This window comes from Danio aesculapii, chromosome 15 (genome assembly GCF_903798145.1).
Source record: "Danio aesculapii chromosome 15, fDanAes4.1, whole genome shotgun sequence".
NCBI classification, from domain to species: domain Eukaryota; kingdom Metazoa; phylum Chordata; class Actinopteri; order Cypriniformes; family Danionidae; genus Danio; species Danio aesculapii.
The window spans coordinates 45711645-45726814 of record NC_079449.1 but is presented as its reverse complement, the minus strand read 5'-3'; the positions used below and the strand labels follow the sequence as shown (position 1 = coordinate 45726814).

Sequence of the window (15170 nt, the reverse complement as noted above, 5' to 3'; positions counted from 1 at the left end):
TTTTTTTAACAGTCATATTAAATATGATGTAGTACACTTTACAGAGTAAACAGGTAAACACTTTCTCTCTGTTTCTAACAGTGAGAAACCTGCATGTCAATTACAGACCAAGGTCAAAAAAAAGCAATGACGAACTCATTCATTCATTTTCCTTCGGCTTAGGCCCTTATTTATCAGGGGTCACCACAGCAGAATGAACCGCCAACTATTCCAGCATATGTATCCGCAGCGGATGCCTTTCCAGCTGTAACCCAGTACTGGGAAACACCCATACACTCTCACATTCACACATTCACACACTACGGCCAATTTAGTTCCTCAAATTGACCTACAGCGCATGTGTTTGGACTGTGGGGGAAACCAGAGCACCCGGACAAAAAAAAACACGCCAACACGGGGAGAACATGCCAACTCCATACAGAAACGCCAACTACTCCCGCCAGGACTCAAACCAGAGAACTTCTTGCCATGAGGCCACATCGCTAACCACTGAGCAACTGTGCCACCCCAATGAAGAAGTGAGATGTGTAAATTTGTGTAGTAAAGCAAAAAAATTATGCAAATATTGCCAAATCAGTTATTTTTTGTCTGATATCATCTGAAATTTTGATAATTGGGAAAGAATTATAAATGACAAACAAAAATATCAGATTTTTTAAGTCTTGGAAAAATAAAAGAATAAAATTGCCTGACTTTCAATGGCTGAAAAAGCCCTGATGCAGGAACAACACAGACCTGATCAAACCCAACCAGGTCAGCGCAATGGACTAGTGGTTAGCGCGTCGACATATGGTGCAGTAGCACCTCAGGGCGTCCCGAGTTCGAATCCTGGCTCAAGGACATTTCCCTACCTCCCTCTCTCTTTCCAACTTCGCTGCCTGTCTAAATACCGTCCTGTCTAATAAAGGCAAAAAGGCCAAAAATAAATCTAAAAGAAAAAAAAAACCAACCGGCAGTTTAAAAACACTAGAGAAGACTGGAGAAAAAGTGAAAAAGCAATTAAGAACTAAGCCAGGCATGGGCAAACTCGATCCTCGAGGTCCGGTGTCCCTGCAGAGTTTTGCTCCAACACTAATCAAACACACCTGAACACCCTAATTCGTGTCTTCAAGATCACTAGAAAGCTACAAGCAGGTGTGTTTGATTAGGGTTGGTGCAAAACTATGCAGGGACACCGGCCCTCCAGGATCGAGTTTGCCCATCCCTGAACTAAGATGTGTAAATTTTTGTAGCGAAATACTGCAAATACTGCTGTCAATTTTGAGAGAATTTGCCACTAAATCAGGTATTTCTGGCTGACATCATCAGAAATTTTGACAAATGGGAAGTGAAACTTTTAAATCCCTGATTGTCCGTAACGTTGACGAAAAATTATTAAATTCCCTGACTTTCGATGTCTACAATTCTGTGATATTCGTGGAACACGTGGAACCTTTCACAAGCAAACACATGCACAAACTGAAGAGTTGAGCTCTTCAGAGAAACATCAGACTCTGAAACCCGAACATGAGGGGGAAAATCATATAAATCTGCTCAACAAATGGTGAATGATGTTCTCTGTGGAGGAGAGATGAATGATCATGTCAAGCTGCTCAGAGACCGACTGACTGACTGACTCATTGGGTTCTTTTACTATTAATAGAGGCAGTTTGTCATTCACTGAAAGTTGAGTGAAAAACACTGAAAACGTCCGTCTGAATCTGATTATTATAGAGATTAGAGATTATTATTGCAATTTAAGCAATCATCCTGACACACACACACACACACACTTCTTGTATTATTAATCAATATATCATATTTATTAATTCAGTTTATTATTTAAACTTAAAAAATTATATTAAATTATATATTTTGTAGTATGCCACAGCCATACTGCAGCCCAAGACTCAATGAAGCTAAGCAGGGCTGGGATTGGTCAGCACCTGGATGGGAGACCACATGGGAAAAACTAGGTTGCTGTTGGAAGTGCTGCTAGTGAGGCCAGCTGGGGGCGCTCAACCTGTGGTCTCTGTGGGTTCTAATGCCCCAGTAAAGTGAAGGGAACACTATACTGAGTGCCGTCTTTCGGATGAGACGTTAAACCGAGATCCTGACTCTCTGTGGTCATTAATAATCCCATGGCATTTAGAGTAATGAGCAAGGGTGTAACCCCAAAGTCCTGGCTAAATTCTCCCATTGGGCTCCCAATCATCCCCATCCACCAAATTGGCTCTGTCTCTCCACTCCCCCTATAGGTGGGGTGTGGTGAGCGCACTGGCGTCGTTGCCCTGTGACTGCCGTCGCATCATCCAAGTATATGTTGCACACTGGTGGTGGTGTGGAGAGACCTCCCTCATGATCGAAGCACTTTGGGTGTATAGCCAAACACTATAAATGCGCTATATAAATACACATAACATTACATTGCTCAATTATTCAGAATTTTATTTGCTATAAAGGAATGTTTGATGAGAAAGATGCTATTTTATTTGTATTTTTAATTATTATTAGTTATATTAATTGTGTTATACGCCATAGTTATACACGTTACCATATTGTGTTATGTTTAGTAGATATAATGTATTCGAATTACTGTTATTTAATACATTTAGAACTGCAGCACGAGTAGCACAATCACCTCACAGCAAGAAGGTCGCTGGTTCGAGCTTCGACTGGGTCAGTTGGCGATTCTGTGTGGAGTTTGCATTTTCTCCCCGTGTTGGCGTGGGTTTCCTCCGGGTGCTCCGGTTTCCCCCACAATCCAAAGACATGTGGTACAGGTGAATTGGGTAGGCTAAATTGGCCGTAGTGTATGTATGTGAATGAGTGTGTATGGGTGCTTCCCAGTGATGGGTTGCAGCTGGAAGGGGATCCGCTGCGTAAAACATGTGCTAGATAAGTTGGCGGTTCATTCCGCTGTGGATTTATAAAGGGACTAAGCCGAAAAGAAAATGAACCAATGAATAATACATTTAAAACAGTTGAACGTATTTATTTCATATAATCAAGCAATATTACAGGATGTAATTTGACATTATATACATACACTTCATTTATTCAGATTTCATTTCATTTCAGTTATTTTATTAGTATTATTCAATTCATTTATTTATTTTTAATTCACTGAAATGGGCCAGAATTCTGAATAAAATGGGCCTGAATAATATATATATATATTTTTTTTTTTTTTATTTTATTAATACCTAGGGTGTCAAGCTTGCGCAGTGGGTTGATACAGCAAGAAGGTCGCTGGTTCAAGCTCCGGCTGGGTCTGAATAATCTAAATTGGCTGTAGTGTGTGCGTGTGCGTGTGCGTGTGCGTGTGTGTGTGTGTGTGTGTGAATGCAAGAATGTATGGGTGTTTCCCAGTGTTGGGCTGCAGCTGGAAGGGCATCAGCTCTGTAGAACATATGCTGGATAAGTTGGCGGTTCATTCCGCTGTGGGGACCCCTGATTAATAAAGGGACTAAGCCGAAAAGAAAATGAACGAATGAATTCATCCCTTATTATTCCAATATGTACAGTTGAAGTCAAAATTATTTGCCCTAATGTGAATTTTTTTTCTTCAAATATTTCCCAAATTATGTTTAACAGAGCAAGGAATTTTTCACAGTATTTCCTAATATATTTTTTCTTCTGGAGAAATTCTTATTTGTTTTATTTCGGCTAGATTAAAAGCAGTTTGTTTGTTTTTTTAAGCATTTTAAGGTCAATTTTATATTATTTACAATAAGTGGATCCGACATGACATTAACTACTGCTATAACACAAATATTCATACTTTGATTCAGATTATAATCAAATGAAAACACACACACACACTCACACACACACTCACACATAAACAGCTCAGAAAAGTCAGTAAATGTAAGATTTATCTCATTTTGTCACTGGGGAATGTGTATTCAGGGGCTGGTATTCACTTGGTTTCCTTTGAACTGTTTTCCCTTCACTAAACAACCAGCGTGACCATTCAGTTAGCCTTTAAGCACATCTGTAACCGTGTACATTTCACAAGCCAAAGTTCGCAAAAACACTGACTGGAACTGGTTTGCAGCGGATTGTGGGAGTTGTGTACAGTAGCCTAGACTGAAGAATCTGCCCCTTAATGAGGCTGACATTAACCAGCGAGAGGGACTATCACTGTTAGACTTTGCTGCAATGTTACTGTTATTTACTTACAAAAACGCCCAGTAAAATACCATACATTCTGTACAGGTCACTACTGTAATATGCACTGCATTGTGAGTAATTTTAAAACGTGTACAGTAACTTACTGCATATTATGAATTTGCGGTTTTCTACTGTAATTACTACTAGGGGTGTAATCTGTGAGTGTTAATGTTGTGGTTACAAAAGTGATAGGATCTGCTGAATGATTGTTGCTGTTGCTGTTTTTACTGTTATTGTATTATTATTAATTTTTTGCTTATTATTATTATTATTACTATTATTATTATTATTATTATTATTATTATTATTATTATTATTATTATTAGCCTAAATAATCTATAATAAATTAACACATAGACAATAAAAAAACATTGTAAAATGTATTTAAATATAAAATGCATCATTTTATTTACAATGTATTGTTGTTGCTGTTGTTATTATTATTGTTGTTGTTTTTTAATTACATAACAATTAAGGTTAATAATAACAATAATAAAATTAATAATGCAATAATAATAATAATAATTATTATTATTATTACTATTTGTTAAAATGTTTTATAAATATGTACATATTAAATAAACATTTTAATGTTATGTTAAATATAAAATGCATTGTTTTATTCAAAATTATTTATTATTATTATTATTATTAGTAGTAGTATTATTGCTGTTATTATTATTATTATTATTATTATTATTGTTGTTGTTGTTATGATTATTATTATTGTTGTTATTATTATTATTATTATTATTTTGGTAGTGCCATGCAAAAGCTACATTATCGGCCACTGAGATCAAATATCTGATATAACTTATATAAATATCAAATAAACATTTTAATATTATCTTAAATTTAAAATGCATTGATTTATTTAAAATTATTTAATATTATTATTGCTGATATTTTAATTAATAAAACAATTTATAATAATAATTATTGTTGTTATTTTTTTATATATTTTTTTATTATTATTATTTATTTTTTTGATAGTACCATGCAAAAGCTACATTATCGGCTACTGAGATCAAATATCTGATATAACTGCTATAAATATCCAATAAACATTTTAATATTATCTTAAATTTAAAATGCATTGATTTATTTAACATTATTTATTATTATTACTATTATTATTATTATTACTATTATTGCTGTTATTTTAATTAATAAGAAATTTTATTATGATAATTATTGTTATTATTTTATTATTAATCTTTATTGTTTTGGTAGTGTCATGCAAAAGCTACATTATCAGCCACTGAGATCAAATATCTTGACAACTAAAAACCCATTCACCTAAACAACTCAACGTGCCACCATAAGCAAACACACACATCAAGACAAGCAACCCTGACCACCATTAACATCAATACATATCAGTCATTTTCTCACCAAATCTTCTCATAACCCATCACCCTCTCAATATTTTCCAAACCCAAGAGTCTCATTTCAGTCAGCAGCACACTCATTTGGAGAGACATTAATAAGATCCGAATAAAATCAAATAGTACCGCCCCTCTCGCAAAAATAATGTGCATCGTTACATGCACAGAGAGCATCCAATCAGTCAGCAGATCCTATCGCTTTACAACCACAACACAAACACTCACAGATTTGACACTGGCTTTATCAGATAACACTGGGAATGCCAGCCAGATACCAAGAATTATGTGTCATTATCATGGGTGAGAAATTTATCAAGTTAAATAAATAAAGAGCAAATGAAACCAGTGCAAATGTCAAATACGCCAAATTATTGAAACCCTTTCTAAGGTCTTTGTGATCTTTAGTATTTTACAGTGCTGTAAAAACACTCAATTGTCTCTGTCAACATTTTTAAACTATATTTTTGGATTTATCAAAGTCACACAAGTGCCAATTTTACATCTGTCACATCCGTAACGCACAGATGTCACCTCCATAACACAGCTTTATCACTTATAGAAGCAAAAATGTCAATTAAAACTTATATATATGTGTGTATGTTATTATTTTTGTTATTATTATTTTGATTAATATTATCAGACTAAATAATCTATAATAAACAAACACATGGACATTAAATAAACATTGTAAAATGTATTTAAATACAAACTGCATCATTTTATTTACAATGTATTGTTGTTGCTGGTATTATTACTGTTGTTGTTGTTGTTGTTGTTGTTTAGTTACATTTAAATTGCATAACAATTAAGGATAATGATAACAATAATAAAATAATAATAATAATTATTATTGTTATTATCATCATTATTATTATTATTAGCATAAATATTTTATAAATTGGAACATATTAAATAAACATTTTAATATTATGTTAAATATAAAATGCATTGTTTTATTTAAATTATTTATTATTATTATTATTACTGTCACATTCGTGAAGGACGGATGTCACCTCCATAACACAGCACTTATAAAAGCAAAAATGTCAAATCAAACATATGTTCAAACTACTATTCTTCTGATTAGTATTATTTCTTTATGTTTGTACAGTTTAATTCACAGAATTTCTACTAAGTTTGTTGTTTCCCGTAAACATGCATACTTTTTTTGATCACTTTAGTAACGCAAGATTATTTCACTTGATTAAAATATTAAATGTGTTTACAGATTAATTTATTTTTTCGGATACTTTAACTCTGGTTATGGAAAATATGTTACATACACTCACTGGCCACTTTATTAGGTACACCTATCTAGTACTGGGTTGGACCTCCTTTTGCCTTCAGAACTACAGAACTGCCTTTGTGGCACAGATACAACAAGGTACTGGAAATATTCCTCAGAGATTTTGCTCCATATTGACATGATAGCATCACGCAGTTGCTGCTGATTTGTTGGCTGCATATCCATGATGCGAATCTCCACCACATCCCAAAGGTGCTCTATTGGATTGAGATCTGCTGACTGTGGAGGCCATTTGAGTACAGTGAACTCATTGTCATGTTCAAGAAACCAGTCTGAGATGATTCACGCTTTATGACATGGAGTGTTATCCTGCTGGAAGTAACCATCAGAAGATGGAGTACAATGTGGTCATAAAGGGATGGACATGGTCAGCAACAATACTCAGGTAGGCTGTGGCGTTGACACGATGCTCAATTGGTACTAATGGACCCAAAGTGTGCAAAGAAAATATCCCCCACACCATTACACCACCAGTCTGAACTGTAGATACAAGGCAGGATGGATCCACGCTTTCATGATGTTTCAGCAGATCATCTTGACCATGTCTACATGCCTAAATGTACTGAGTTGCTGCCATGTGCTTGGCTGATTAGAAGTTTGCGTTAACAAGCAGTTGGGCAGGTGTACCTAATAAAGTGGCCAGTGAGTGTGTGTTATATATGTTATGTTTTCGAAAAACAGATCAGAATATAAACAGTTTGTATAACTCATACAACTATTTTTAAGTTACGAGGTGGTGATTTCATAATCATTTGAACAGCTTATTTTAGTAATGAAGTGCTCATTTGAACAATTTTGTAATAAGACGGTGAATTCATATTTGTTTTTATATAGCTGTACAACTTTTTAGTGATAAGTTTATCATTTTCAAATCATTTTTGATTAATTCATATACTAATTTAGTTATAAGTAGGCCCACACTGAATCTGCGCGCAGCATTCCGCAGATTTTTAGCCCATCATTAATTCTGTTTATTTACTTGAGTAAATGTGTGTAAATTTAGATTTATTCAGTTTTTAAATTAATTACAGTGATATTATTGACTAATATGAAAATATTCATCTGATTTAGTTACAATACAGTTTGTAAAGTAATATTCTCTGTCTTTTGATAGAGATATTATATGAGAGACTTGCTTTGTTTACCAAATAACGTGAATCTAAATGGATTTGCATTTTAAACATTAAATAAAAGTTCTAAAATTATTATCTTTTATTTCACATACAGTATTAAGATTTTAGTTATGATACTCCCAAAACATTTCTGCACAAATCCGCAAATTTTTACCAAAAATCTCAGCAAAAATAGCAAAAAACGTCCGCAGATTCCGTCTGGCCCTAGACATAAGATTGCAATTTGGCAAACTCATACAACAGTTTTAGTTAATAGGGGGTGATTTATTATTTATTCAAATAAAGGTAAATAAAACTAAGTTTTTCCAACTGTTATACTTTTGATTAGCATATTTACTTAGGGTTGAGCCAGTTTAATTCACAGAATTTTTCGCAAAGTATGTTATGTACTGTAATATACTTTTTTTTGTCTCTTCCGTAACGCATTTTTATTTTCTTTGTTTAAAATATAAAATGCATTTGCAGATATTTTTTCTGATCCTTTAACTCAGTTAGAGTTAGTTAGTTGTTTTGGAAAGAAAATATAAGCAAACTGTAAACATTTGCATTCTTTGTGAATTTTATGTTGTCAGTTTTTTACTGCAAATGTCATTTCCATAACACTGGAATTGCTCACATATACAGATGAAGTCTATATTATTAGCCCCCCCTTGTATTTTTCCCCCAATTCTCTGTTTAACAGAGAGCAGATTGTTTCAACACATTTCTAAACATAATAGTTTTAATAACTCATCTCTAATAACTGATTTATTTTATCTTTGCCATGATGACAGTAAATAATATTAGACTAGATATTCTTCAAGACACTTCTATACAGCTTAAAGTGACATTTAAAGGCTTAACTAGGTTAATTAGCTTAATAAGGCCAATTAGGGTAATTAGGCAAGTCATTGTACAACAATGGTTTTTTCTATAGACAATCAAAGAAAATATTGCTTAAGAGGGCTAATAATATTGACCTTAAAATGGTATTTAAAAAATTAAAAACAGCTTATATCCTAGCCGAAATAAAACTAATAAGACTTTCTCCAGAAGAAAAAATATTATAGGAAATACTGTGTAAATTTCCTTGCTCTGTTAAATATCAATTGGGAAATATTTGAAAAGAATTCACAGGAGAGTTAATTATTTTGACTTCAACTGTATTCCCAAACGCATTCAGTGCCTCCCCAACAGACGCACAAAAGCGTGACAATGGAGGAATGCTGGCATACAGACACACAATGAAGCCGAGGGTGGAGCGGATCTGGCCTGCATGCGTCGACCGCCATGCCTGCATACTTGGCAACCATCAGACGGGTATATCGACAGTTAATCCGGCGGATATTAATAGCGTGTTCTGTGATGATGCGCTACACCTAACAACACAACTTTTTGGAGCCACTTAACGCCGAGGTTTCCATGGAGGGGAAAGCCAGTGTTTGCCTGTTTCTCCGGTTGCCAGGGTGAATCAGCAGTGGTGCAACAGCGTGTCACCTGAATTGATTTATTGGGTTCCAGCTTATTGCATATCTGAACTGATTCCTAATGGCACGTAAACATAATCAGAGAGCAGTCCTATGGATGTGGGTCATCGAGGATTATGTTGAACTCTAGTATCAGGGTGTGGAAAAAGGGTGTGTGTTGTCCTTTTGTGACCCTTAAAACTTTTATTATTGTTTGTGTGTCAGTAGAAGGATAGCATGCATCGAAAGTAAGACGAAAATGGGTTCTGTTGATGACTCCTGAATTCAAATTGATAAAAAATGTAAAAAAAAAAAAATAATAATAAATAAATAAATATATAAATAAATAAATAAATAAATAAATATATATATATATATATATATATATATATATATATATATATATATATATATATATATATATATAAATAAAAATAAATGAATATATAAATAAACAAATAAATAAAAAATAAATAAATAAATAAATAAATATAAATAAATATAAATAAATAAATAAAGTATTTTTAGTATCAATGTGGCTATTTCATTGTATGAATTGAAACTGTATGATTCTTTATTTGGGAAAAAATATATAAGGCAACTATATAGCAACTAAGGCAATTATATAGCAACATGATTATTTTTATTAAATGACTACAAATTAGAGCAAATATACCAAAACTGTTATTTCAGAAGGATTTCGTATAAATGTATACAATGTCATACTGTTTTGGGAATTTTTTTTTTTTCACACTCCTATTGTAGGTCCAAAGTGGTGAATTCGTACAAACATTTTTGCAATAAAATAGTGATTTCATATTAACCTTTAAACCTTTTTAGTTATAAATACACAATTTATTTTTATATTTTAGTTAAAAAGTTGCACTTTTCATATAACTCATACAACTATTTTAGTTATGAGGTGGTGATTTCATATTCATTAGATTTATACTTTTAATTTTCTTTATTGATACAGACAGCAATTTTAGTTATAAAGTAGCATTTTCGTATATCTTGAACAAATTATTTTAGTTATGAAGTTCTGATTTCAACAATTTTTGTATTAATATGTCGATTTCAGATTCAGTTGTACAACTTTTTAGTGATAAGTTCCCAATTTTTATTCCTTCATACAGCAATTTTAGTTACGAAGTTACAATTTTCGCATAACATTTTTGTAATAAAATGGTGATTTCATATTAACCTTTACACCTTTTTAGTTATAAATACACAATTTATTTTTATATTTCAGTTATAAAGTTGCAATTTTTGCAAAGTTGCGAAGAGGTGATTTCGTATTCACTTGATTTTTTAAATTAATTCATACTGAAATTTTTGTTATAAAGTCAGATTTTCGTATAACTCGAACACCTTATTTCAGTTATGAAGTTCTGATTTCAACAATTTTTGTATTAATATGTCGATTTCATATTCAGTTGTTACACATTTCAGTGATAAGTTCTCAATTTCTTATTCATTCATACAGCAATTTTAGTTATAAAGTTGCAATTTTTGCCTAACTCATACAACTATTTTAGTTACGAGATGGACATTTCGTTTTCATTAGATTTCTATTTTCTTAATTCAGACAGCAATTATAGTTCCAAAGTTGCATTTTCGTATAACTCAAGCAACTTATTTTAGTAGTGAAGTTCTGATTTCAACTATTTTTGTATTAATATGTCGACTTCATATTCATTTGTACAACTTTTTAGCTATGAGTACACAATGTTTATTCATTCAGCAATTTTTGTAGTACAGTTGCATTTGCTTGTAACTCGTACAGCTATTTTAGTAACGAGGTGGTGATTTCGTATTTATACGAGCACCTATGAAAATCTGACATTCATACAGCAATTTTAGTTACGAAATTATAATTTTCGCATAACTTATTTTAGTTACGAAGAGGTGATTTCGTATTCACTTGATTTGTTTTATTAATTCATACTGCAATTTTTGTTATAAAGTCAGATTTTCGTATAACTCGAACACCTTATTTTAGTTATGAAGCTATGATTTCAACAATTATTTACAAACAACTATTTTAACAACTATTTTAGTAACGAGGTGGTGATTTCGTATTTATTCGAACACCTATAAAGTTCTGATTTTAACAATTTTTGTGATAAAATGGTGATTTCATATTCGTTTGTACAGCCTATTAGTTATTAGTACACATTTTTTTATGTATTCATACATCAATTGTATAAAGTTCATATAACTTGTACAACTACTTTAGTTTTGAGGTGGTGATTTTGAATTAATTCGAACAACTTATTTTAGCTATGAAGTGCTCATTTCAGCTATTTTTGTAGTGAGATGTCACATTCATATTCATTTGTACAACTTTTTACTGATAAGTTCACATTTTTGATTAATTCATATATTATTTTAGTCATAAGTTTGCGATTTTGCAGACTCGTACAACAATTTTAGTTAATGGGAATTTATTATATAACTACTTCAGTAATAAGTTCTTATTAGTTCATATATATACAATTATATATTGTAGTTATACGTTCACAATTATTTTATTAATTCATACAACTATAATAATTTCGTAAATTCATCTTTTTTCAAATATTTCAGTTTTGAGGTGGCCATTTTGTATTTGTACATCTATTTTATTTCTATTTCGTATTCTTTCGTTAAATCTAGTCGTGCTCTACAATTCATTGCTACAACTTTAGTTAAAAGCTTGCATTCGCATTCATGCATACAATTGTATTTGTTCCAAAAACATGAACTGATCCCGTTACGCAATATCAGTCTGAAAGTAAAACGCATGATATAAACAATTTTGAACAACAATAACAATTTAGAAGTATTTCTAGCAATCTTACGTCCTACAAGCTCTTGGTCTAAGGGTAACAGAGGTGTTGGATTCATTCAAACTTTAACAAACCTCTACCTGGAGAATGTGCAAAGATCCAACAAGTCCTGTTGTCAGCAGGCACTTGTTACTCGGGACCTGTCATGTGACATGGGTCAGCAGCACTTGAGCTATTGACTGCAAAACCACCTCACCATGTGCTGCGAGTAATGAGAGGCAATCATCTGTCCTGCACGACAATGAATGGAGAGCATTGACAATCCCATGACAATCCTAAAACAATAAGTGAAGGATCAGCGCAGAAATTATGCAACACGGCTCAGCACAAATCGACAGCATGTGTTGGCACGACAACCATTTCAATATGCCGATATCATTGGCCCATGAACAGTTCCCAGGCCCGTAACCAGGTTGGAAGATAAAGGTCCAGAGTTTGTCCCATACATAAGCTCATTTGTACGATTTTGACTGCTACGCCAACATAAATAGCGAAAATAACCCATCAAAAAGGCTTTAAGACCAAGTGGAATCCTCTGTTGGCTGTCGCTTCAGCGTGACAAAAGTTTTGGCCAATCCTAACAAAATTTTTAATTTTATAATCTGATGTAAGAGAAGTCTTTTGTATTGTTTTTTAAATAGAGAAAATATTTCAGCTTTTTTTAACATAAGTACCTTTTATTATAAATCTTGGACTTTATTCTTGAAACAAAAATGACCAATAAAAAAAGTATAAAGCACCAAAAGTGGCCATTACTACATTAATTTGAATATATATTGGCAATTGTTGTTATCCATGAATATTCAAATGTACTTTCTTTCAAAAGAGGCTAGAAAAATCGTGAAGTTCTACATTATATTATCATTATTATTTTATTTTTATGTTTTTTTTTTTTTATTGAACAGCCAAATTCTGACTGGGGCCAGTCGAATGTTATGGTCAGTTTGTTATTTGCGTTATAAATGACAAGAAGCTACAGTTTTAAATGTAAAACTTTAACAGATTCCTGCTTTTTTTCTCCAAATGATATATAAGGAATAAGTTTGTATTATATAAATAAGTATTTTTCATACTTCTTTATTGTAAATCTTTAGGAAATACATTGGTACATCAACTAAAGTGTGGTAATGATTACCATCCGACTAATCTAGCAAAAAAAAAAAAAATCCTGCCTAAAATGTCACTAAATGCAGTATTTAAATCTCATAATTGAATAGAAAATGAAGCGTATGAGTGCAAAAATGTTCACTTTTTGTGAAGAAGAACCACCCCTTTCACCAGGCTGGCTGCGAGCCTGGTTCCTGCTTGTTGTCAAGCTCTTTCAGAATTGTAAATAGTTCTGTTATAATGTGAGCACTTGTCATAACATTTGTTTATCGATGTGTGGATCCTTTTGGATTTCCAGAAGCTATGAAAATTAAAAATCTAAAACAGGAAACACGTTAGGACCATTGTTATTGTTTACATCCCTCAAAAAGGTCAGCTGAATGGGCGCGCGCATCCGCCAAACGAGAACCATGGCAACCGAAACGCGTCTTTAAAGGTCTAAAAACCCCAAAACTCAACATACGAAATGATGAATACCTTCCTGTCCGCGGAGCTGTTTCTACCCCTCAGTTGTCTTTAAAATAAGGGACGCTTTTAACCATTCGGTCGTAAATCTGCGCAGAAATTATGCCACACGGGGCAGCACAAATCGACACTAAGCGTTGGCACGACAAGAGGGGCGCGTTTGTTTACAAAACAGCTGGAGGGGCGCGCATCTACTAAACGGGAACCTTGGCAACCAAAACGCGTCAATAAAAGTTTAAAACCCCCAAAACTCAGAAAACGAAAATAAATATAAACACCATCCAGCCCGCGGAGCTTACTGTCACCACTGTCTTTAAAATAAGACACGCTTTTCACCATCCATTCGTAGATTTGAGACAATGTGAGCCACTTTTCAATGAGCATTTAAAAGTTTTAAACCCCAAAACTCAAGATATGAACAGATAAATACCTTCCAGCCCGCGGAGCTGTTACTATCCCCCTTGTCTTTAAAATATGGGACGCTTTTCACCATCCAGTCGTAGATCTGAGACAGGGTGAGCCTCTTTTCGGGTGAGCTTTCGATGGCTTTGGTGATCAGGTCCGCGTACGACATATTTCCCCAGGCGTTGCGCCGGGACGAGCTGCTTTTGCGTTGAGCGGCGGCGGCGGCAGCGGCGGCGGCGGCCACAGGAGAGGACAGCACGGGCACCTGTTGCTGCTGACTCGGGATCTGCGGCTGGTGAATGCAGTTCTCCTGGCACTGGAACTCGCCGCAGAGCATGAGAGGCTTCTGGTCGGGGTAGTCCTCATTCTCCTCCAGCAGACTGAGGTTGTTGATGAAGTCCGCGGTGCTGGAGGGCTCTTGTTTGACGGACGGAGCCGGGGACGAGGTGTTGGAGTCCGCGGCGGCGGGGTTCGGGAACTCGGGTCGCGGCAGCGGCCAAGTGCAGGAGCGGGGCCGGGACAGCGGCTCGAAGTCCGGGTCGATCTCCACCATCTGGTTTTGGGCTGCGTCAGCCATGGTACCAGCAATACTGTGCGCCTCTTAAAATGTCACATATGACTGTCAAGCGAAAATAAGAGCTGAAACGCGAAACTGTAAACACAAGCGAACTGCGGATACTTAGTTAAACTGACTTGAGTTACATTGGGAACGATTTCGAAGTCGTAGCGTGCGTCAGACTGATGTTGTTGTGAAGTTTTGTAATATCCAGTCCTGTAGTATGTGTGTGTGTGAGAGAGAGAGTCCTGTTGCTGTCGCTTGTTGAATGTCTGTGAACTAAAAACTCCAAGTGCGCTTACTGGAACTCACTATCATATGTCAGCTGACGCCGCCCCTGTGTATGATTGACAGGAGCGGACAGCCAATCACAGGCGCG

At 34.3% G+C, this 15170-nt stretch overlaps 1 protein-coding gene across 2 annotated transcripts in view; it reads right to left on the bottom strand.

Annotated features, from left to right (window-relative positions):
- Positions 1–15064, bottom strand: part of foxo1a (forkhead box O1 a) — a 90277-nt gene extending 75213 nt beyond the window's left edge. For both annotated transcript variants that reach the window (XM_056473918.1, XM_056473919.1), the window contains exon 1: positions 14261–15064. In XM_056473918.1, the coding sequence (XP_056329893.1) occupies positions 14261–14812 (552 nt within the window). In that variant the 5' untranslated portion in view covers positions 14813–15064. The remainder of the gene's footprint in view (positions 1–14260) is intronic.
- Positions 15065–15170: the final 106 nt, after the last annotated feature.